Source organism: Macrobrachium nipponense, chromosome 15 (assembly GCF_015104395.2).
Source record: "Macrobrachium nipponense isolate FS-2020 chromosome 15, ASM1510439v2, whole genome shotgun sequence".
Classification (NCBI taxonomy): Eukaryota; Metazoa; Arthropoda; class Malacostraca; order Decapoda; family Palaemonidae; genus Macrobrachium; species Macrobrachium nipponense.
In genome coordinates, this window is record NC_087208.1 from 62,986,096 (window position 1) to 63,010,975 (window position 24,880).

A 24,880-nucleotide genomic window follows, 5' to 3' on the forward strand; every position below is an offset into this window, starting at 1 on the left:
CAGGCTCTCTGCGCCTGCCAGGCTCTTGGCGCCTGCCAGACTCAACACGCCTGCCAGGCTCTTGGCGCCTGTCAGACTCAAAACCCCTACCAGGCTCTTGGCGCCTGCCACGGGGAGAAAAAACTTCCACGGAAGAGTCCCTGTCTGAAGCAAGGCGCTTACAAGGCTCTGTGCGCCTATCCAATCGGGAGCGATCAAAAGGAGAGGATTGCCTCCATTGGCGCCTACTAGGCTCTTGGCGCCTTAAAACTTCTGTACGTTCGACCAAGGGCGAATGGAATCCTGGCGAGGGAAGAGCCACTGGAGAACGGCGCCTACTAGGCTCCGAGCGCCCGTCAAAAGGAGAGCGGCTACCAGGCGAAGAACTCCTCCTCCGCTCCTGACGAGTACGAGGCTCTTGGCGCCTGTAAAGCTCTTGACGCTTAACCGAAGAAGAGCGGAAATCTTGAGGAGAGCGCCTGTCAGGCTCCTTGCGCCTGACATGCTCAATACGCTTGCTGGGGAGAGAGGAGAGCCTACTCGGAGAGTGATCCCGAACTCAACCTGCAATTCTGAGTCCTACTTACGAGGCTCAAGAACCCCTCTAGCAGGAGGAGAGCGAGCAGAAGAGAAGTTCCTTGACTTCTTCACCGGAAGCGAGACGTCCTTCCGACAATGAGAAGACCCGGCAATAGAATCTGCTAAAGCCGAAATCTGCGCCTGCAGACCCGCCAAGATGCGCGCAGGAGATCTCTTGAAATCCTCTACTGGAGACGTTGTCCGGGACCGAACAGGAGAAGCGTAAACTGCAGAACTCTTGGCTCTCTTGCGTTCCACTTCAGGCTCTTCCGCGAAGGATTCGGGGCTGGAAGGAAGGGCGCAAGGTACTTTCCAGGGCCTCTTGAGAGGGCGAGACGACTCCGAGGCGCTCCATCTACGCTTAGGAGAAGGCGGACGAAGATGACGAGAAACACTGGCGCAACACCTCCTTCTTGGCTCGATCCAAGGCAGCCTGGGAACGAACAAACAGGATCTGCCGAGGGGACGCCTGACCGGTGGGGGTTCTCCCTAACCTTCCTGCAGCTTTCGACTTTCCTCCTCCACTGGGTCTGGGAGTCTGGAAGAGGTCTAGGCTTGGAAAGCGTTAGTGACCAGTCAGACGCACCCTCCACTGCACTAGGGGCACTGCACTGATCACTTGCACTGTCACTCTTACCTTGTAGAGCGAGCGAAGCTCTCCTTACTCCTGATCGAGGCTCTCCCGGAAGCAACCTCCGAAAATGATATTGTTAAGATACAATAAAGTTTGTTCATACTTACCTCGCAGATATATATATAGCTGTATTCTCTGAAGTCCGACAGAATTTCTAAAAGCTTACGACTCACGTAGTGGGAGTAGGGTGGTTAGTACCCATTCCCGCGCTGGGAGGCGGGTGTCAGGAACCATTCCATTTTCTATCAGATTTCTATCTCCACTGTCTCCTGAGGGGAGGTGGGTGGGTACTTAAAAATGATATTGTTATGATACAATAAAAGTTTGTCATACTTACCTGGCAGATATATATATAGCTGTATTTCTGAAGTCCGACAGAATTTAAAAACTTCCGACACACGCAGTGGTCGGCCAGGTGGTTAGTACCATTCCCGCAGCTGGGAGGCAGGTATCAGGAACCATTCCATTTTCTATCATAATTTTTATTTCCACTGTCCCTGAGGGAGGTGGGTGGGTACTTGATTATATATATCTGCAGGTAAGTATGAACAAACTTTATTGTATCATAACAATATCATTTTGTTCATGAAACTTACCTGTCAGATATATATATAGCGAATCCCACCTTTGGAGGTGGGAAGGGACAGAATAGAAGGATTTTGGGAAACAAAATGCATGCAGATGATTTACATCTTGGTTCCACCTGTTAGCATAGCTGCTTCGTGGTTACTGCCACGTAAGTTCTGCTTGTGCTACTAGAGTTGCCAGCGAGGTAGAGACCTATATAGCTGGTGCACTCCAGATGATCTGTCAACAGGGGCGAGACCACGACGTGACTAGACCATATTGACCATACCATGAGGGCTAAGAAGTAAAATAAATATATATATATATATATATATATATATATATATATATATATATATATATCTATATATATATATATATATATATATATATATATATATATATATATATATATATATATAATATATATATCACCACCTGACCAACCTAGCCAAAGTTAAGGTGTTTTAACTAAGGCTTAAGAGTTAAAAAGTCGCGTTGTCGGCGACTCAACAACTAAATTAAGAGCTCTTCCTAACCATTTCTACAGGATAGGATGAGTGGTACTTCTTGCCCCCAAGATTGTGCCTGCAGACACGTATGGCCCTAGCGAGCAGCAGATCTCATATGCCATCTTAACATACTCGCAGGGTGAGTGTTGAAGTGAACACAGAGTTGCTTCGCTAAAACATGGTACTCAGGATGTTGCTGAGTGCCATGCTCTGTTGAAATGCTTCCGAGGCCGCGCCCTCAACTCGTGAGCATTCAGATAAAAAGATTTCAAATCTTTGTGCAAACACAATGAAGGAGCATTTTTGAAAGAACTCCTTAACACTAAAGCCAGGGTGTTCTTCGAAATGGGCAAGTCTGGTCTTTTTCGGAACACTGCAGATTGGCCCGAATGACTTCGACTTTCTGAGTTTTATGTAGATAAAACTTGAGAGACCTGACAGGGCACAGGACTCTCTCTGGCTCCTGCCACTAACTTGTGCCATCCTTGCTTCCAAGCTCCTGGCCCAAGGACAAAACAGGTTTCCATTCTTAGGCCACAACGGAAGGCTTAGAGAGCACACCGCCTTGTGTTCTCTAAAGCCAAAACTTGCGACGATGGCTTAAAATTTCACTAACCCTCTTTGTCGTATCTAGGGTGGTTAGAAGAAGGCCTTCCTGATCACATGCAAGAAGTTAACAGGTAGGAGAGGTTCGAATGCTTTGACATCAAGAACTTCAGACTACGTTCTAAGTTCCATATGAAAGCTTCGATCTGGACATGCACAGTCAGTCCGTCTGTACTAAAGTCAGGTGACCGACCAGTTGACCAGTCAGACGAATCAAGGACAGCAAGGCTGTACCTGAAGACCATAAGGCACTATTCTTCGCTGAAGGATGAGTGTCTGGACTGCCTGGGCGATTCAATCTAAGCAAACCTTGGGGGTGTATCAACGCAACAACGTCGTCAGCGAATCAACTCCTGACTCGAGCTTCTGGTGCCAGGAGAAAGGGAGCGAGGAGCAAAAAGGCGATTCAGTCCCGAAGGAAGAATGCCTGACTGTCCAACTGGTCTCATGTTACACGATCATCGGGGTGTATTAAACGCAACCGACTTCGTCAACAAGAAACTCAGGGCTACTATATGTCGCCTGATCTCGCACGAGTGTCTGACTCCGAGAAAAACAGGTGAGACAAAAAGTAGATGGTGAGCGAGTGTTTCGAGATTCCCACAGAACTCAACGATCGTTGAAGGGCTTTGTTGTTGACAGACGCAAATCTCTGAGCCCAAAGGGCGTCAACAACATATTTGCATATTCTTTAATAGTTGTGACTGCCAGCTTATCCCATTCTTCAGACGGAAAATGGAAGACGGTTAATCTTATTCCTGTCAACATCTCGATAGTCTGAACGTAGTCAGACTCAGAGCGGAGAGGTTATAGGTACCTTTCGAGTTAGAGTAGACCGACTCTCTCGGAAAAGGTCCTTGGAAAGTGAACTAGGAAGTATGTGACTCTGTGAATCCAGGATCCTGAAGGCCAACATGGGGCGATCAGCGTCATTGTCGCTCCCTGTGACGTCATAAATCCTCTTATTACATTTCCTAAGCGATTGAAAAAGGGGAAAAGAGACTAAACATCCATCCCCGTTCAATATCATAGGATGGCGTTTAATGGTACGATCCCGGATCGAGAATAAGGGAGCAGAGAAGAAGAAGCCTCTTCGTCCTCAACATATCGAAGAGAAGAATGAAAGGGCGTCCCTAAAGTCTACACAACTCTCAACTTACTTCTAAAGAAGATTCCACTCGGAACGTGAATAGTTGCTGCCGTCGATCGAGACGATTCGTACGGACTTTTGCAATCCTGTAACGAAGCTGTAGAGGTTCATTACATTCTACGCCTGTTGTTATAATAGGCTCTTTCTCGTAAACTCAAACAAGGACCGAGAGAAGATACTTCTTAAGATATGAGAGAGCTGTGGAATATCAGAGTTGATCTGGACCACTGGTTCCCAAAAACTCGTTTCGAGGACTGGAGGGACTACCGAATCGCTTTTACTTCTTTCAGATTAAGATCCAGGACATCTGAAACCCTATCCAGATGTCCGGCACCTTCTTTCTATCACCTCAGGTGATAGATGCACTGAGAGATGTTCAGAATCCTTCCTAGATCTAGAATAATATTCAGTTTCCCGGTAGGAAAAAAACTGTGGTCTGAATTGCAGTCTATTCGGGGAAACAAACTTCTTCAGGAAGGAAATGGTCCCCAGCAAGCTCATCCATTCCCTCCCCGAGTATGCTTACTTCCCTAATAAGGCTGCGCTTTGCCTAAGCAGGAGAGCAAATAAAAGTGCAATGTTGCGGTTAGACTCGTAGTTCCATTACCGTGCGGTAACGAGCACCGAAAGGATTAAGAGATAACTCTGTTGAACATAGTAAGGCAAAAACGAATGCAATGTTTATTCATTCAGTAAGAAATCCCCTCAATCTTAGGCTAAAGTCCGTGATTGTAGGACAGAGATACAGTTAGTCAGTCAATCCCGCAGGAGACGTAACCGTCAGCACAGAGATACGGTTAGTCAGCAATCCCGCAGGAGAGAGAGACGTAACTACAGCGCATGACAGCGCACGATCTGTTACTGGCTCGGTTGGACTTGGACTGGAGGACAGACACAGCGTGACAGCAGCAGCCAGCAGCTTACGAACGTCGTCTCTTAACTTTATGTCTGAGTTGCCAGCTACCCTATTCTACGAAGAAATAGGTCTGTTATTTTTGAGCAGAAAGACTCTCAAGCTGGTATATTTAAGCGAAACAGAAAACGCTAAATATATAGATGCGTTGTGTCGTCAGAACACTACCATACAACGGTTAAAAGATAAATCGGAAACTCCTGGAAGCTGCAGGGAGTAACGATTTAAATGTCCTTAAAATAGACAATAGACCTCTCGGTTGCCATCCGAAGAGGTAACTACAGCAAGCGTATATGACTTGAACCAACCAAAAGTAAAATAACGCATGGCAAAATATGAAATATAATCACAATAAAGTTCGTTCATACTTACCTGCAGACATATATATAGCTGAATTCGGAAATACAGCTACACATATCTGACAGGCAAGTTTCATGAACAAAACTTAAGAATCGAAGCAGTCAGCTCAAGCTCTTATGTTTATTGGACATAAGCGTTCATTGACGTAGTCCACAAGTCTATTTCTCGTACGAGTCTGCGAATGACGAATGAGAGCTCTTCCGAATCTTGTCAATAAGAGCTTATCGCTTACGCAATATCAAGTTAATGAGATGTTTGTCAATGAGGAACTAACCCATTTACGGGACAAAGAGATATTTTGTCAATGAGGGGATACCAACTTACTTGACAAAACGAAAGTATATTGTCAATGGGGGAAAGTCACTGAATTGACAAAACGTAATCCAGGAAGTCGAGCATTTAATTTTTCCGATTCCCGTCTCAACGAGGAAGGGGCAAGAATCCTGTTAAGAGACTGGGCTACGGCAGGTAGAACGACGATGTTCAATTCGGCAGCGTAGTCCGACTAGAAACTAACAAAATCTATCATCTGAAAAACCCTTTCAGATGGCTAAAAAGCTTGCAAAATTATCCTGGGAAGAGGAAGAAACTCTCCAACCAGCTTCCTCTCCCCGTATCACAACTAATGCCTGCTAAAGCTTAAAATTTATTGGCAGTATGGCAAAGGAAGTCTTGCGCTTTCCTGAAGAGCGTCCTTTGATGAGTGCCTTTGCAAGAATCCTACTGAACGTTGCCGAGAGTCCTGACGTGCAGGACATCGAGCCTTACATAACCCGTAACTGCCTTATCGCAAAGTCTTGACTGCGGTAGTGGCAACTTAAATTTATTGGCAGAATGGCAAAGGTTGCGGTAGAGCAAACGAGATCTTTCCTTGAGCTTTCCTTAACTCCATCCACCTATGCGAAAAGCATATTAATTGACAGAGACCTCTGAATTCAACGAAACCGATGTCTTGCTGGGTTTCGAAGAAGAAGTTGTCTGTTCACTTTAAGCTTCCTCCGAAGCACTGCCTACTTCACATTCTTTGCAGGTGAGGTAGAAGGTATCACCGAAGGTAGAGGTAAAAATTCTTTAGGCCCAAATCTGAAATAAGAGCTGAAGAGTTCAACAGAAACGTTCAGCCAGGCGACACATCTGGCGTGCGCTGGTGCACGCTGGCGTCCACTGGAGCGCGCTCGGCGTCCACTGGCGCGCGCTTGGCCTGCACCCAGCGCGCGCCTGGAGTCCATCCGAGCGTCCCGGGCGTCGCTCTCAAAAGCTTCCTGCTACTATGACTTCTTTTACGTATTTCTCGGTGGAAAGACGGACACGAGATCAGGCGACGTTCGCCTTCTTACTTCTCACAGAGAGAGAGAGAGGACGTGAAGCGTCCTACTTCTATAAAGCTTCTATTTAGAGGGCGCGAGTCCTTCCGAAAGCTCCAACCCCTGCATGGGGAGGACGCTTCGGAGGACAAGAAGCAATCTTTCATGATTCGTGCACGCGCACGCACTTTGGCAGTCTGGGGATTTTCATCAGAAACTGCCGAAGGCACGCCAGATCGGTGGGGGTTCCTGTAACCCTCCTTAGGCTTTCGACATGCTCCTCCCGGGTCCTGGGAGTCAAGCAGATGGTCCCGGCCTAGAGGCGAAACGAGGCCGATCTGACGCACCCTCATACACAAGGGGTATCACTGCACTTCTGCACTTCACTTTTACTCTCTAAAGCAAGCACTTTCGATTCTAAGTTACGAATCGAAAGAGTATCAGAGAAAGGGCAATTCCTCTACAGACTGCTTAGGGCCGAAGGCAACACTGCAGGGTTAGGAGTAACAATTACAGAAGTAGCACTTCACAGCAATGAAGGAGAGCGAGCACCTCTCGTAGACATATTCATAGCCCGTAGGCCATACTACAGGGTTAGGCAAAATAAAAGTCTACAGGAAGGTTAGCAGGTTCACTACCCTGACTTTTGTTACTGATTAATTGCGTACATACGAATCATACGTCTTCCTTACGGAATTAGACATGTTTACTGATTAATTGCGTACATACGAATCATACGTCTTCCTTACGGAATAGACAAAGTCTCACACTCCTTACATGACAAATCTCAACAAAGGAAGCAAGAACCCATACCCTCGTACATACAAAGTGCGGATCTACCGAAGCTTTCGGTAGCAACACCCTATCTTTGCAGACAACCCCGTCTGAAACTAGCCTAACTAGATCAGATATTTTATGCAAAAATGAATCAAATTCAAATCAATTTAAGATAGCGTATGCCTAGCCACAAATCCCACAAATCCAAGTAAATAAATCAAAAGACAATTAGGATACTTAGCGGCAATGAAGTTCCTCCCAAAATCCTAAGACGGAGGTACTGAAAACAGGTGTTTTCAGCACCGGCGACAGAAAAATTATGAATAGAAAATGGGAATGGTTCCTGATACCCGCCTCCCAGCGGCGGGAATGGGTACTAATCACCTGGCGACCACTGCGTGTGTCGGAAGTTTTTAAAATTCTGTCGGACTTCAGGAAATACAGCTATATATATATCTGACAGGTAAGTTTCAGTGAACAAAATATATATATCTGCCAGGTAAGTATGAACAAACTTATTGTACCTTAACAATATCATTTTGTTCATGAAACTTACCTGTCAGATATATATATAGCTGAATCCCTCCTTGGCGGTGGGTGAGAGACAGAAAAAAGGATTCAGGAAACATATAAATGTAGATGATTGACATCTTGGTTCCTTACCTGTTAGCATAGCTGACTTCGTGATTACTGTCACCCAAGCCTGCATCTGCTTCACTAGAGTTACCAACAGGTAGAGACCTGTGTAGTGGTGCACTCTAGATGATCTGTCAACGGGGACGAGACCACAATGTGACTAGACCATGACCATACTTCTGAGGACAACGAGGCAAAAACCACACCTAAGTAGCCTAAACAAAATACTCCCATATACAAAAGGCTAAAAGAAGGGACGACCGTATTCGGCGGCCGATCCTACAACCATAAACATTACAATCATTAAAAAAAAAAACTCACCTACCCTTTTCTATGGGAAAGGATGAGTGCTACCTCCTGCCCCCAAGATAGTGTCTGTGGCGACGTATGGTCCAAGAGAGTAACAGTTTTCATATGTCGTTTCTGACCTCCGTAAATAGTGCGAGGCGAACACCGAGTTACTTCTCCAAAAAGTGGCACTTAAAATATCTTTGAGAGCCATATTTTTCTGAAAGGCTATAGAAGTCGAAATAGCCTTTACTTCGTGAGCGTTAACTTTTAAGAGTTAAAGTCACTGTCTTTACAATTGGAGTGCGCCTCCTTAATGGTGTTCCTTAAAAAGAATGCCAGTGCATTCTTGGACATGGGCATATTAGGTCTCTTGACCGAACACCATAAGTTCTCCGCAGAACCTCTACACTCCTTTGTCCTACGAAGATATTCTCTAAGAGCCCTGACCGGACACAGGACTCTTTCTGGCTCTTGACCAATGATTTCTGCCATACCTTGATTTCGAACGTTTTAGGCCCAAGGATTGGAAGGGTTTTCATTCTTAGCCAGGATTGACATAGCTAAAGAGCAGACCGCATTATGCCCTTTGAAGCCGACGTGTTTACTAATAGCCTGTATCTCGCTAACTCTCTTGATGTCGCCAGAATACAGTCTTCTTCGTCAAATCTCGCAAAGAGGCAGAGTAAAGGGGTCAAAGGGGCTTGACATTAAAACTTGTGAGAACAACGTCCAGATTCCACGAAGGTAACTTCGGTAGTGGTACCTTGGTGGTCTCAAAAGATCTCAGTAGATCATGTAGATCTTGTTATTAGCAAGGTCAAGACCTCTATGTCGAAAAACTACAGATAAGACACTTCTATAGCCTTTAATGGTTGACACTGCAAGCTTCAAATCTCGTCTGAGATAGAGAAGGAAGTCGGCGATCTGGCTCACAGAGGTCGTGGTGGAGGAAACTCCTTTCTTTTTACACCAGCTCCTAAAAGCTGCCCACTTCGATTGGTAAACCGCAATTGAAGAAGGTCTCCTCGCGGTGGCGATAGCTTTAGCCACAGGTTTCGAAAAACCTCTCGCTCTGGCCAACTTCTGGATAGTCTGAACGCAGTCAGACTCAGAGCGGAGAGGTTTTTGTGGTACCTCTCGAAGTGGGGGCTGTTTGAGTAGATCTCTCCTTAACGGAAGAGATCTCGGAAAATCCACCATGTAGGACATCACCTCTGTGAACCAGATCGCTGCGGGCCAAAAAGGGGGCGATTAACGTCAACCTCGTCCCTCTGAAGCGTGAACTTTCTCATCACTTCTCCCAGAATCTTGAAGGGGGAAATGCGTAGAGATCTAGGCCCGTCCAATCCCATAACAGGGCGTCCACTGCTACTGCCCCGGATCGAGAACCGGGGAGCAGTAAAGAGGAAGTCTTGCGTCCTTGCGGTTGCAAAAACGTCCACCAAAGGACGTCCCCAAAGACCCACAGTTCCTGGCATATGTCCTGATTGAGGGTCCACTCTGTCGGCAGCAACTGTCCTTGTCGACTGAGGAGATCCGCACGGACGTTCTCGACTCGGCAATGAACCTTGTCAAGATCGTGGATCTCTCTCGCCTTTGCCCAAAGCAGAATTTCTTTCGCTAGAGCGAAACAGGGAGCGAGAGTGAGTTCCTCCTTGTTTCTTCAAGTATGCCAGGGCTGTGGTATTGTCCGAGTTGAACTTGGACTACTCGACGGGAGACTTTGTCCTGAAAGAACTGGAGCGCTAACTGAACCGCTGCCAGCTCCTTGAAGTTGATATGCCAGGCTACTGTTCCCCTCTCCAGGTGCCTGACACTTCCTCCCCCCCCTAGTGTTGCTCCCCACCCCGTGGATGACGCGTCGGAGAACAACACTAGGTCGGGGTTCCGAAGCTTGAGGGATATGCCCTCTGATGGCTTTAACGGATCGAGCCACCATCTTAGATGGCTCTTTACCTCTTCTGAGATGATTAAGATCCTGTCGAAGTTGTCTTCTCTGTCCAGTTGTCCGACAGGAAGAACTGAAGAGGTCGGAGGTGTAGCCTCCCAGGGAAACAAACTTCTCCAGCGAGGAAATGGTCCCCAGCAGACTCATCCATTCCCTCACCGAGCATGAATCCTTCCCTAGAAAGGCTGACACTTTCTCTATGCCTTGTTGCTGACGTTCCTGGGACGGAAAAGCCCGAAAAAGCCACTGAATCCATCTGAATCCCCAGATACACGATGGACTGCGTTGGGTCAGATGTGACTTTTCGAAGTTCACCAGAAGTCCCAGGGACGCCGCTAAAGACAGAGTCGTTGCAGGTCCTTCAGGCACCGGGTCTGCTAAGAAGCTCGTATGAGCCAGTCGTCCAGATAGAGCGAGATCCTGATGTTGGAAAGATGGAGCCACCTCAACCACATTCTCATTAAGATGTGAACACAAATGGGGCCGTACTCAGACCGAAACAAAGAGCCCTGAACTGAAACACCTTTCCTTTCAGGACGAACCGAAGGTACTCATAGACTGGGGGTGTATCGGGACGTGAAAGTATGCGTCCTGAAGATCGAGTGATACCATCCAATCTCCCGGTCTTAAGGCCCCCAGAACTGACTGAGGTGGGTCTCCATCTTGAACTTCTGCTTTTCTATGAAGAGGTTCAGACGACTTACATCCAAGACTGGCCGCCACCCTCCGAGTGTTTCGGAACAAGAAACAATCTGTTGTAAAAATCCTGGCGTAGCCAGGTCTAAGACCTGTTCCACTGCTCATTTCTCGAGCATCTGCTCGAGCAGATCGAAAAGTATCTTCTGTTTTTCTTGAGGATACGACGGGGACAAGTCCTGGAGTGGAAGTCAGAGGGGAGGCCTTACGAAAGGAATCTTGTACCCCTTCTCTATGATATTGAGAGACCAGGTGTCTGCCTCTCTTTCTCTCCGGGCTCCTCCGAACAACTGAAGCCTGGCTCCTACCGGTGACTGAAGTAATGCACTCTCACTTCTTGCCCCTGGACTTAGCCGGGGCTCTACCTCTAGGAAGACTCCTTCCTCGGGGTAAAGATCTAGCTGAAGATCCTCACGAAAGGGCTTCTGCTTCCTATTAGACTGGATCTCCAGAAGACGTGGAAGGACAGCAGGACGTCTCGACGACTGAGCCAAAAGGTCTTGAGTGGCTTTCTCCTGAAGACTTAACTGCCAGATCCTTCACCATAGCTGGGGGAAGAGATGACTCGAGAAGGGCGCATACAAAAGTTCTGTCTGCCTGTGAGGGAGAGACAGACTTAGCCGCAAAATTGCAATAAAGCGATCTTTTCTCTTCAACACGCCTGCTGAAAAAAATGAGAGGCTAACTCCTTGAGCCATCCCTGACGGCCTTGTCCATGCATGACAATACACTGGACAGCTCCCCCAAGCTGATCGAATCTGGCTTCCACGAGACTGGTTGTCTAAAACACGAGACACCAGTCTAAAAGTTGAAAACTTCCAAGGATCCTATAAAGACCCTTCAAACAGATGGTCAATTTCGGACGTCGTCCACGACACCTTCGCTGAGGCTAAAAGAGCTCTCCTTGAGCATCTACAACGCTGGCGAAATCTCCTTGTGCTGACGTCGGAACCTTCAATCCTAACTCCTCATCGGTTTCATACCACATCCCTGCCTTACCGCTAAGCCTAGACGGAGGCAGGGCGAAAGTGGTGCTTCCTTTAGCTTTTCTAGTCTCCATCCAGGCGTTAACCTTACGGAAAGCTCTCTTGGTAGACAACGACGTCTTCATTTTCACAAACCCTGGTGTTTTCTTAGCTTTCGACGACGAAAAACTGCGATGGAGGAGAAGGAGGGGAGCAGAAGGAAGGAAGGTATCTCCAAATGAATCCCGGAGCAGCCGAGCCAAAAACTTGGTAGTCTGAAGAAGACGACGTCGAGGGTTGTTCTACGTCAACATCCTCAGAAGAACAGCTTAATTCCCCTTCTTCCTTACCCGAGTGAAACTCCGAAGAAAGAGGCAGAAGTCCTTTTGCTCCAAGTCTCATATCAGAACGATGATGAGAAGAAGAGGGTAGTGTACCCTTAACAGAATCCTTAACAGTCGCAGGATCAGCAATCACAACTTGAGTAGAACGTGAAGTTGAAGGAATACGTGTAGCGTCAGCCAAAGACTCGGGAACAACGTCCGATCGAGAGCGAACTTCCATATTCTCGTCCAAAGAGTTCTTACGACAATGTCTACTAGCGTCCATCGGAGCGTCCAGCCTAGCGTCCCTCCGAGCGTCCAACGAAGCGTCCAAATCAGCGTCCAACTGAGCGTCCAACGAAGCGTCCAGCGGAGCGTCTCTCCTAGCGTCCCGCAAAGCGTCCCTACGAACGTCCCGCGAAGAAACAGGGACTGACACTTGACGAGCGTCCCGTTGAGCGTCAACACAAGAATGACGAAGCGGAGCAGAACGTACTAAAGTTCGTCCGTCAGGAACTAAAACATCGTCATCAGAAACGTCGATGTCGGAACGCCGAGCGTCCTTACGTCGAGAAGAGAGGGCAGAATGAAGAAACCTCTCTCTCTTGACGTTTACGCCACCTCTAGATGAACGCTGGGGAGCAGAACGAAGCCTAGAGGGCGAAATACCAGGAGAGAGGATGAAAGAGGAGCAGGTGGGAGAAGACTGTCTTGTTCTCTTGATCGGAAGTCTGTCGTCTTTCTTGCGACGAGGAACCGTATCCTTCTGCTTAAGTAAAGCGTCCAGTTGCCGTTGCATAGCAAGGATTATCTCAGTCTGAGAAGTCTCCTTACGAGGAGACGAGCTGTGCCTGTGAGAAGGTGAGGGGCGAGGGGACGCCTTCTTCCTTCTCCCAGGAACAACCTTGCTCTAGAGCGACTAGGGCGCTCGAAGGCGTCATCGTCGATGACGTCCTAGACTTCTTCTGGGGCGGAAAGGCTACGCTTTCCGTAGAAGAATGCCAATCAGACATAGCATAACGTGAAGCGTCTTGATCTTGAAGAGTCCTCTTCAAAGGCCGCGAATCCGGACGAGATTCCCACCCTTGCGCGGGGAGGACGCATCGGAAGACGAAAAACAATAACTCTCTGGATACGTGCTCGAGCACGCTCCTTAGCAGCCTGGGAAGCGTCCACAGGAACTGCTGAAGGGACGTCAGATCGGTGGGGGATCCCCGTAACCCTCCTTCGGCCTTCGACATGCCCTTCTCCCATGAGTCCTGGGAGTCCGGCAGAGGTCCCAGCTAGAGGCGCTATAGGGCCGATCTGACGCCCCCTCTCCATTTCACTAGGGGCACTATCACTGCACTTAGTTTGCTGTTTTGTTTTTCAAGGGCAAGCACTTTAGATTCGAGCATTTTCAATGAATCCAGAATAAGTGAAAGGGCATTACCCTCCGCAGATACCACTTGAGGGCCCGAAGGCAACACTACGGGGTTAGGAGAGACAAAATCTAAAGGAGGGTTAGAAGGGGTTACATTAAGACCCTGTCTGCTACCCGATTTACTCCTGGAGGAAGACCTCCTGATCCTGTCACGCTCTAATTATTTACGTAGGATTCATACGTCTTCCATTGTACATCATCCAAACTTTCGCACTCATTACAGCAAAAATCATACTTACAAAACTTGCCCCCTACAACCTTTACACAATGTGTGAGGATCAACCAAGGCTTTTGGTAGCCTCACCTTGCATTCAACTTTCAAACACACCCTGGCGCTAGCCGAACTAGATCCAGACATTTAAGGAAAAAAACCAAGCCAATTTCAAAACAATCCAAAGTCACGTATGCCAAGCTATCGATCCAAAACAAAAAAACCAAAAAGTCAAGAGGATACTCAAGCCAATGAAAAGTTTTCCAAAATCCTGAGGCGAAGGTGTGTAAACAGATGTTTACGACACCGGTGACAGAAGAAATCTGATAGAAATGGGAATGGTTCCTGACACCCGCCTCCCAGCGGCGGAATGGGTACTAACCACCCTACTCCCACTACGTGTCGTAAGTTTTTAGAAATTCTGTCGGACTCAGAGAATACAGCTATATATATCTGACAGGTAAGTTTATGAACAAAACGAATCTCGGGTTCAAAGCTAGGCGCAGGGGCTGAAACTAGAGAAGGAACTACTTCTGCTACAGGGTTCTCAACGTCCATTTCACTCACTCTCGATCTACTCGAGCTCCTTGAAGAAGCATTGCGCGCCCTATCCTTCTCCAACTTCCTTAAATAAGAAGATAGAGCCTTCCAACCATCCTCATCTAAACTCTCGCACTCTTTACAAGGGTTAACGAAAGAGCATTCATTCCCTCTACATACCATACATACGGAGTGAGGATCCAAAGCGCTTGGAAGCCTCACTTTACAGTCACTCACTGAACAAACTCTAAATAAAGCAGGTTTCTTAACCTCAGAATCATCCATGATTATTAATCCAGAGAAAAATCCAAAAAAAAAAAAAAATCCAATAAACAATCCAAATAGCGTATGCCAAGCCAACAGACAAAGGGTACTTCACCAAAATCCAATTCGTCGGCAACGAGAAAGAATCTAACTATCGGAAGGACTGAACAACAGGTGTTGTCCAGCCGGCGACAGAAAAAAATCTGACAAGAAAGGGGGATTGGTTCTTACACCCGCCACCCAGCGGCGGGTAAGGTAGATCACCTGACCTACCTGTAGCGTGTGCCGCGAGTTTTGAATTTTCTGTCGTGACGTCAGAGACGTAAGCTAAGTATATATCTGCCAGGTAAGTTCATGTACAAAAAACTATATATTGCATAGGGATGAAGACATTAAGAAGAGATGGAGAGAGTATTTTGAACAACTTTTAATCAGTACTAAAAATGAGACAGAGGAGATGGGGGAAGAACAGAGGGTAGAGGGACCATTGATGGAGATACAGGATACAGAAGTGAAGAGAGCATTAAGTAAAATGAAGAATGGTAAAACACCAGGTCCATTGGAGTTCCAAATTGAAATGATCAAATTACTAGGTACAGAGGGGGAGAAATGGATGCTGGACTTATTTAAAGCTATATGAGAAGAGGAAGAAATGCTAAGGGACTGGGAGGAGAGTCTTATGGTATATATATATATAGTACAAGCAAAAGGAAGATGTCATGGATTGTGGTAACTACAGGGAAATTAAACTAACAGAGGATGGATTGAAAGTTTTAGAGAGGATACTGGATGAAAGATTAAGAGAGATTGTAAAGATCGGGAAACAGCAGTATGGATTCATGAAAGGAAGAGGGACGGTGGATGCCACTTTCATAGTAAGACAGCTATAGGAAAAGAGGCTGGAAGGAAACCAGGGGCTCTATTCTGCATTTATAGACTAGGAAAAAGCATACAATAGAATCCCACAAGAAGTGATTTTTTGGAGTTTTAGGACGAGAAAAGTCCCAGAAAAGTTGGTTAGGCTGGTCAAGACGATATATAACAGAACAAGCACATAAGTAATAACAGCAGTTGGGGAAACATGACAAATTTTTAATCAATTTGTATTTTTCATAGCTAACAAACCTGAGGTTGTAACAATAGGATAACCTTCTTGTGCCAGCTGGAAACCAGTTAAAAACAATCAAAGATTGTAAAGCAAGGAATCTGTGGCATCTGGCAACTCATGCGTATACGAGGTGAAAGCTGGTCACTGACCATTAGTGTTGAATTACATCAGGGGTCAGCATTAAGACCCTTTTTGTTTGTGCTGGTCATGGATGTGTTACGTGAAGAGATCAGGAATGCAGAGCTGTGGGAGTTGTTGTACACTGAAGGTCTGGTGATTACTGCCAAAAATGAGGAAGATCTACAGAGAAGGGTTGGAGAGTGGCAGGAGTCTTTAGAGAGGATTGGCGCTTAAAGATGAATGTGAATAAAACAGGTTTAGGTGAGCAGTAGGGAAGAAGAGGCAGGATGGTAATGCAAGAAAGAAGAGGCTCTATTATAAAACAGGTGCAAAAGTTTAAATACTTAGGATCTACTTTGAGCCAAGAGGGAGGATGTGAGGCTGAAGTTGAAAGTAGAATAAAAGTTGCATGGGGGAAGTGGAGAGAGGTAGCTGAAGTAGTATGTGGGACGCTAAGAAGAAAAGAGGAAGTAAAAGCTTGAGAGAATGCTGAGGTGGACTGTGGGAATATCGCTGCTTGAGAGATTGCAAAATGATGAAATAAGAAGGGTAGGCTTAGTAAAGATTACAGAGGTAACAAGAGAATCACGTCTTGAGGATGGATGACGAGGAGGGAGTGAAGAGGGCTTCGAACGAACCTGTTAGAGGAAAGTAGATAGAGAGGGAGTCAGAGATTTAGATGGCGAGATAAAGTGAAGGAAGATATAGAGAGAAGAGGTTTGGTGGAGGATGATGCCTTTGATAGAAAGCAGTGGAGAAGCATCAGGCAACCGACCCCTTAATGTAGGGATGACGGTGGGAAAGAAATATATTCAAATAACTCTACCATTCCATCTAACCAGCATTCCTAAGTTTTGCTTTCCATCCGAACATCTTCAAATTATTCACCCTTACCATCAACCTATGAAATTTAATTCTTTATACATGAACAAACCAACTCAAGGTATAATGATGCAATCAATCATTCACCTAAGCTGAACTTTATGACTTCTATATCCCAATTTCTCACCCTTCCAGTCCTTCTTACACCACAAGGACTACGTGGTATTTTTCAACAGCTTCAAAATTGTTCTTCGCTTCTGCTCCATAGCCACACTATTTCCTCAATAGTCCTTTCATGTTTCCCTTTACACTCTTATTTCCCATACAACTGATTGATAATAAAGTATGGATCCACATGTATCTTGACCTATCTATACTTGTTTTAGTTACCAATTCATATCATCTTAACCATTATGTAAATAAACAATTATTCTTCTTTTACATCTATACTGTAGTCCTCCTAACTTCTTAACTGCCCTCTTTCCATCCTAACAGTCTCTCCCACTAGCATTATCAAAGTAACTATACGTTAACCCTTCTGATCATATTCCTTTGAAACCTTCCTTTCATCCAAACATACCTTCAACACCCTGGTCAGATGATCAATACACATGCCACTACACATCAACATCTCACATGCAATCCATTAACTCATGAAGCTTTTCCATTCTTACACCTATTCATTGCCTTGCCATTTCTAATCTACAATTAACACTTCTAGTCTTGCAGCATTCAGATTTGCCTCGCTTTTACCCTCCACATTCAATATAGGTATCTTGCTAATGTACACATTACATCAACACAGGACAGAATTCTCTCTCTACTGCATTTCAACTATAGAACTTTTTATTCCAAATTCCATTTTCTTAACATTCAACCTTTTCTTCTGCAATTACACCCATAAAGACAACCTTTTCCTCTCCCAAAGTATTTCCTCATTTCTACTAAGTCCACAACATACCCCACTTTGTCCTTAAATACTTTACTCACTCTCATATCTACTCCTACAAGATCATCTCTATCCTGCAGAAACTTTAAACAGTTCCTTTGACTAATATGTTCATTTAATTATCCTGGCAATCACTCTCACTGTCTTGTTTACTCTTCCAACCTTCCTACTGATCCAGTTACTACTTTCACTGGCTTTCTCTAGATCCAATATTTAGCCATTTTCTTTTATGCTTGTCCCACTTCAGTTTTATCCAACTCACTGTCTGAATTTTAATGACAGCCTAAACTCCACATTGTTTCTCAAATAAAAAAGATATTACAAGTGACGGTAAATAATAATTTTACAGGGTGCACCAGCATTATGTGCTGTAATGTAATTTGCCAAACAAAAACTTGAGGTAAAAGGATATTTACCTCAATGCGAAGTGTGTCATAAAGGTAGTCAACATCTAATATAGTTGTAATATTTTTGCCAGCTTTTTCAGAAAGAAATTCAAATAATTTTTGGCTATCATCCGTGACATTCTTCACTATTGGTAAGTTTTCCTGTAATCCAAGTTCCTCTTGAATCCTTGGGCAACTCTCGTCAACAGAAAGCAACTGCAAAATAATATATTATGAGAAGTAATTACCAATGCCAAAATAAGAGGTCACTATAAACACTATTATTTTCAAGAAGAACACTATTATTTAGTCTTGACTGTGATTTTAGTAGAATATTAAAAGCAAAAGAAAAATTTGTCATATCAAGCAACAACAACAAAAAACGCAAACATCAACTGTAATTGGCCATCAAACTGTGACAGTGCTCTTCTACTTAGTAAATATTTTAGTAAATATTAAACAATCTAGCACAAAATCTCAATCTACTGATCACTGAAAATCTGAACCCACCATTTTAGAATACAACTCACCCTGACAAAACCATTTATTCATTTATTTTTATGTAAGAAATTGACCCCACACACAAACACAATGCTTACATTGTCACTTGACAAAGGTGCAGTATGAATTGGAGTTGGCATCCAAGCTAATTTTCCATTAAAACGGTCAGGATCATTAGGAAAATAGAATGCTGCCAGGTTACAAGCAGCCGACATAAGTGTCCGATCAACATCAGTACTTCGGACATAAATCTCCTCTGGATCCCACTTCTTACTTACAAAACCGTCGTACCTCTTGCGAAGCCATTTCCCTAATGCGTACTGCATCGCTTTCCCTTTCTGAAACATTGCACAAAATCACATATCTGCATTATGTCGTCAAATTTTGCCATGCACGCACTACTAAAACACAATTTGACACAATTTGCTCAAGAATCTTAAAGAAATTATTGTTGTACATCAGTGTGTGTGCATGTGTATGTGTGTGTGTGTGTGTTTGTGCCACCTGCTGTTCCAAGGTTCCATAGCTTTCAAATGGTAACCATACCTTCTAGAGTACTAATAAATAACATATGCCCATATAAACTGTGACCAGAACCAGCGACAACTAACTTCAATCATCAAAAGATCCACAATATGGTAAATGAATTACTTTCTGAAAAATGCTTCGACATTTGCACTATCACTAATTTCTAGTTCAAACTTACAAAGATAAGGCTAAGCAATATGGATGACATCTGAAGGACAATATAATAATAAGCATACTAAGTTGCATTTACTCAACAATGTGGCTATAGGTACGGCAGCCTACCATGTCCCTGCAACTAGTATTATATTGGTATGGTAGCAGCCATACCTGTTATAGAAAATCTAAAGGTCCGGAACTTACTGCGTATGCGCACAGATTCGTGATCATGGCGGCAAACTGTTTACTATTTGCAAAAGGAGCAAAATCAGAGTTTTGATAGGTTAGAGCAAGCTGTTCAAGAGTATGAACACATGAATTTTGTCCAGCTATACAAGACTTGTTAAGCAAGAACTCTATACCCATCCAGGTGACCAATAAAGACATTGATTTTACCCTCATCAAAAAGTTTTTTACATCAAGAGGCTTCAGTACCACGTTAAAAGTCATCCATGATATAAAAGAGCAGGGAGAATACATGTGCAAGGTGTACGATGGAGACACTGATGAGAGGCAGTCGATTGTAAGTGACTCTCTTTTGAGTTGGTACAATTTCAGCTGTTGACTTACCACTGTACCAAGAACCAAATTTTGGTTTTCCAGACCTTGCTTTAACACACCATACACTACTGATTGTTTTATGTCAATTATACTTTTAATACGATGAGATTTCCTTTGTTATACAAATGTGCTTTCTTTCTTTGTCCTTATCCTGTGATACACAGTTACCCGATATGCTATACTTTACAGAACAATTTAATTTTCTTATCACAAAAGATGTGATATACACTGTTATGTCACACTGTTATGTCAGGATGTGTATATTTTTATTTTGATACCCCATCTATAAATTTACATGACCAGTATTCTTATGTTACATAGTTGACAGTTTTACGTACTTTTTATACATTTTTTATGTATTTATTGCATATGTCTATGTATTTTATTTGACACACTTTTATATTTCCTGCTAAAGTTTACATAATTAATGGACAATAAACATATTGGTGACTATAATAGTAAACTTATAATGTATGTTTAATACTTATTAAACTATATTGAATAAATAGACAAAATCTCACTTTGTATTCTGGTATGCCCCATCTAATGCTCAATGGTTACCTCTACAGCAAATCCAATAAGATATTATTAGGTTTTTTTAGTGAACGGCTTATTAAATATCTTTCAGAGTTGCCGCCTTTTCTTTCACAGTTCAATAACCTCTGCTTTGTTGCCGCCTTTTCTTTCACAGTTCTATAAGCACTGCTTTGTCTTTCTATACAATTTGTAGAATGATTATCAGTGAAAATACTCACAGCAGCCAAATGGGTCAAAGCTGGAAACAAATTTGAGCACTATCTGATTAAAATTACCTATGGCACAGATTTCAAGTTCTGGACGAATAACTTCACATCTATGTTTACAACAATAGTAGTTCGAGGCCAATAAAACAGTTCATCTATTTGTACAGACTGATAAGACCCTGCGACAATGTTTGAAGACTCATAACAATCATGTTCTTCCCAAATGAAGAAAAGCACAGAATGGAAGCCCAATATATCATCTAGTTTAATTATAAAATATAACGGGTTTGGCTATAGTACCATCACAGATCCCCCTAGTTGAAAGGAAGAGCAAAGGTAGTTGCAACTTTTGATCCCAACCTTTATGATAGGAAGATCACCTGTGTTACTCAACTGCACTGTGGCCAGTTCAAACACAATTCAGACAGACTGCGAGAGAGCGGGACTCATCCATTCAACCAAAAGCCTTCTTTTGGTGAGTCAAGAAGCACAGGAAGCAGCATGCTTAATATACTGGGGCAATTTCTGACCTCAGATCAGACTATTAACATGTTCCAAAACACCACAAGCAACAGAAAATGCAAGGAGTCAAAATGCATTTTCTGAATTTTATTATGTTCTAAAATTTAAGCTCCCTATGATAAACTACTACTAATAAAAATATAAGTTAGATATTTAACTAAGAGAACAAAAATCAAAGCAAGACACACCATAATACATTCATTTTAACAGCAAGACTTACTTTTGTTAGCTGAGCTAAGCCATCAGGCCATATTGATGGATCTTGATAAGGATCATTTGGGTATAATTCAATTGGAGCACGATCTCCATGACGGTACATCTGAAAAAAGAATAATTCTTGCAAGATTAACTGCAATATACAAAGAATGAAAGAGAAAAGAGCAATTTTAAGGCAAAGAGATGAAATTGACTCATACCATCCATATATATAATGGTTTTTCATCACTGTCACTGACAATGCCCGCAGACTCCGAAGTTAATTTAAATAATCTTTATATGTTCATGATTGTCTCAGCAATCAGAAGCTTGAGAAATCTGTAATAAGGTTTACAATGAATTGGATACCTGAGTTATGACTTGTCACAGAGAAGCCAAGCAGTGTTTAATAACGATGGATTTAAACACGAAGGTATGTACATCCTTTGGGTTTCTCAGACTATTCCACCAAAAGTGCTCTATGACCTATAACATTATTTTAACGTTTCCTCAATAATATGAAGTTTTTATGTTAAAACAAAGTTTAATGTATACTTACCTGGCAGGTATATAATATAGCTATATTCTCTGTTCCACCTGGCAGAAATTTTCAAAACTCGCGGCAAACGCTAGTAACCTATTAGTAGTTCAGGCAACCACCACCCCGTTACCGTGGCGCTAGCGCTAGGAACCGGTCCCAATGGGGGCCAGATTTTCTCTGAAACCCTGTCTCCTGAGGGGAGGCGGGTGGGAATTAAATTATATATACCTGCCAGGTAAGTATACATTAAAACTTTGTTTTAACATAAAAACTTCATTTTAATGTATGACACTTACCTGGCAGGTATATATATAGCTGATTGACACATTTGGAGGTGGGTCAAAGACAGCAACATTATTAGAGTATAAAAATATTATTAAAATATTATTAAAACTCTAGGTTCCTTACCTGCTAAGGTAGCTGACTTCATAGGTCCTGCCTCTAAGCCTGCTTAAAACCTTAGTAGCTCTCAACAAGGAAGTGTCCTGTATGTTGAAGAAGCTAAGACTGGAACTGACAACTGGACGTGACCAATGTGTGACAGAACCGTACAGCCCTCTTATGCCACGGCATTCAAGCTAGTTATAGATCATTTACCTGAACTACACACACACCATCACCGGATAATACTAACAGACTGATAAAAGTACCGCACACTTTTCTCAGACGACCAAAAAACACAAACACCATCACCTAATAAAACCAACTAGCTTAAAGAAGGTTATGGGGTAGTAACTCCTTTGCCCAATACTGTATCAGAGGACACGTATTGGGAACCAGAGTATGGACAATTATCAAAGGTTGTCTGAACATCCCTAAGATAATGAGACGCAAATATTGAATTAGTTCTCCAATATGTGGATTCAATAATTTCCTTGAGGGCTAAATTCTTTTTAAAAGCTAATGAAGTCGCCACTGCCCTGACTTCATGAGCCTTCACTTTCAAAATACCAAAGCTCTGCTCTTGACACAACATATGAGCTTCTCTAATTAACTCTTCTGCATGAAGAAGGCTTAGAGGCGTTCGTCGTCATGGGTCTACTGGGGTCTTTAACTGAACACCACAGAGCATCAGAATTCCCTCTGATATCTCTTGTTCTTTCCATATAACACCGCAACGCTCTCACTGGGCAGAGAACTCTTTCTTGCTCGTGACCCACTAACTCAGCCAGACCCAAAACTTCAAAGGATCTTGGCCAAGGATTAGCTGGATTCTCATTCTTGGCCAAGAAACCTTCTTGGAATGAACACACTGCGTTGCCATGTCTCCATCCCACCTTCTTCGATATGGCCTGAAGCTCACTAAGCTCTTTTAGGCCGTTGCCCCAATGCTACTAAAAAGATAGTTTTCTTAGCAAGATCTCTCAGAGAGGATTTCTCTAAAGGCTCGAATTTGCTAGAAGTTAAATACTTCAAGGACCAACATCAAGGTGCCAAGCAGGTGGCCTGCATTGTGATTGTTTCTTCGTACCAAATGACCTAATCAGATCTTCTAAGGTCTAAGTTATTCGAGATGTCTAGATCCCTGTGTCAAACACCTGAGGTTAGCATACTCTTATAACCTTTGATTGTCGAAACTGACAAGCCCAATTCCTTCCTCAAGTATAGAAGGAAATCTGCGATTTGGGTCACAGAGGTACTGGATGAAGACACTTTCCTGTTCTTACACCACTTCCGGAATTCTCCCACTTCGACTGATATACTGTGATTGTGGAGGTTCTTCTGGCTCTAGCCACTGCACTGGCCACCTCTCTAGAATATCCCCCCCTCGCTCTGACCAGACGTTTCGATAGTCTGAACGCAGTCAGACCCAGAGCGAGGGTATTCTTGTGAACCTGTCGAAGTGGGGTTGTCTGCGTTAAATCTACTCTTAGAGGAAGAGTCCTTGGCGTATCTACTGTCCATTCCAGTACCTCTGTGAACCAAACTTTGGGCCGGCCAAAACGGGAGGCTATTAAGGTCATCCTCGTTCCTTGGCTCTCCCTGAACTTCTTCATCACTTTCCCCAGTACTTGAACGGAGGAAAAGCGTACAGATCTAAGTTTGACCAATCCATCAGGAATGCGTCGACCGCCACTGCTTCCTGGTCTGGAACCGGAGAGCAATAGGTTGGTAACCTTTTTGTTCTGGCTGTCGCAAACAGATCTACTACCGGACGGCCCCACAACTTCCACAGGCTCTGGCAAACCTCCATGTGCAACGTCCACTCCGTCGAGAGAAGTTGTTCTCTTCTGCTCAACAGGTCCGCACCCACATTCTTCTCTCCTTGTATAAACCTGGTGAGTAGCACGACCTTTTCCTCTTCCGCCCAAAGCAGAACTTCCTTTGCCAGATTGTAAAGGGGAAAAAGAATGAGTTCCTCCTTGTTTTCGGATGTATAGCCAGAGCCGTGGTGTTGTCCGAGTTGATCTGCACTGTCTTGTCTCGAATCAACTCTCTGAAGTGCTTCAAGGCCAAGAAAATTGCCCTTTCGGAGTTCCTTCCTGTTTATGTGCCACTTTGTTTCTTCCGTGCTCCAAAGTCCCGACACCTCTTGAGGGCCTAATGTCGCCCCCAACCCGCGTCCGACGCGTCGGAAAAACAAAGACGAGGTCTGGGCTCTTCTGCTGAAGCGACATCCCTCTTGCTAACCTGCCTGGAGTTAGCCACCACTTTAATTCCTTCTTTACTCGGCAGGAATTAGAAACTGGAAGGAATCCGGTTGCAATTTTCTTGGCCATGAATCCTTCAGGAAAAACTGTAGAGGTCTCATGTGCAGTCTTCCTAAAGAAATGAACCTCTCTAGCGAAGAGAGTGTGCCCAGTAGACTCATCCACTCTCTTGCTGAGCATCGGTCCTTCTTTAGAAAGTCCTGCACCTTCCGAATGCATTGGGCTTGCCTTTCGGGGGACGGAAAAGCCCGAAAAGTCACTGACGATATCTGAATCCAAATAAACTATCTGTTGTTGGGATCCATTGAGACTTTCCCATGTTTACTACCAGACCTAGGTCTTTTGCTAAGTCCAATGTTTGACTCAAGTCCTCCAGACATTGACTTCTTGATTGGGATCTTATCAACCAGTCGTCCAGA

At 44.1% G+C, this 24,880-nt stretch overlaps 1 protein-coding gene across 4 annotated transcripts in view; it reads right to left on the reverse strand.

The window, feature by feature from the left end:
- LOC135195013 (prostatic acid phosphatase-like) overlaps positions 1-24,880 on the reverse strand; it is a 113,065-nt gene that overhangs the window by 47,078 nt on the left and 41,107 nt on the right. For all 4 annotated transcript variants that reach the window (XM_064221288.1, XM_064221287.1, XM_064221285.1 and 1 more), the window contains exons 2-4: positions 21,295-21,393; positions 18,663-18,902; positions 18,094-18,279 (exon numbers count right to left, since the gene is read on the reverse strand). In XM_064221288.1, coding sequence (XP_064077358.1) covers positions 18,094-18,279; positions 18,663-18,902; positions 21,295-21,393 — 525 coding nt within the window. The remainder of the gene's footprint in view (positions 1-18,093; positions 18,280-18,662; positions 18,903-21,294; positions 21,394-24,880) is intronic.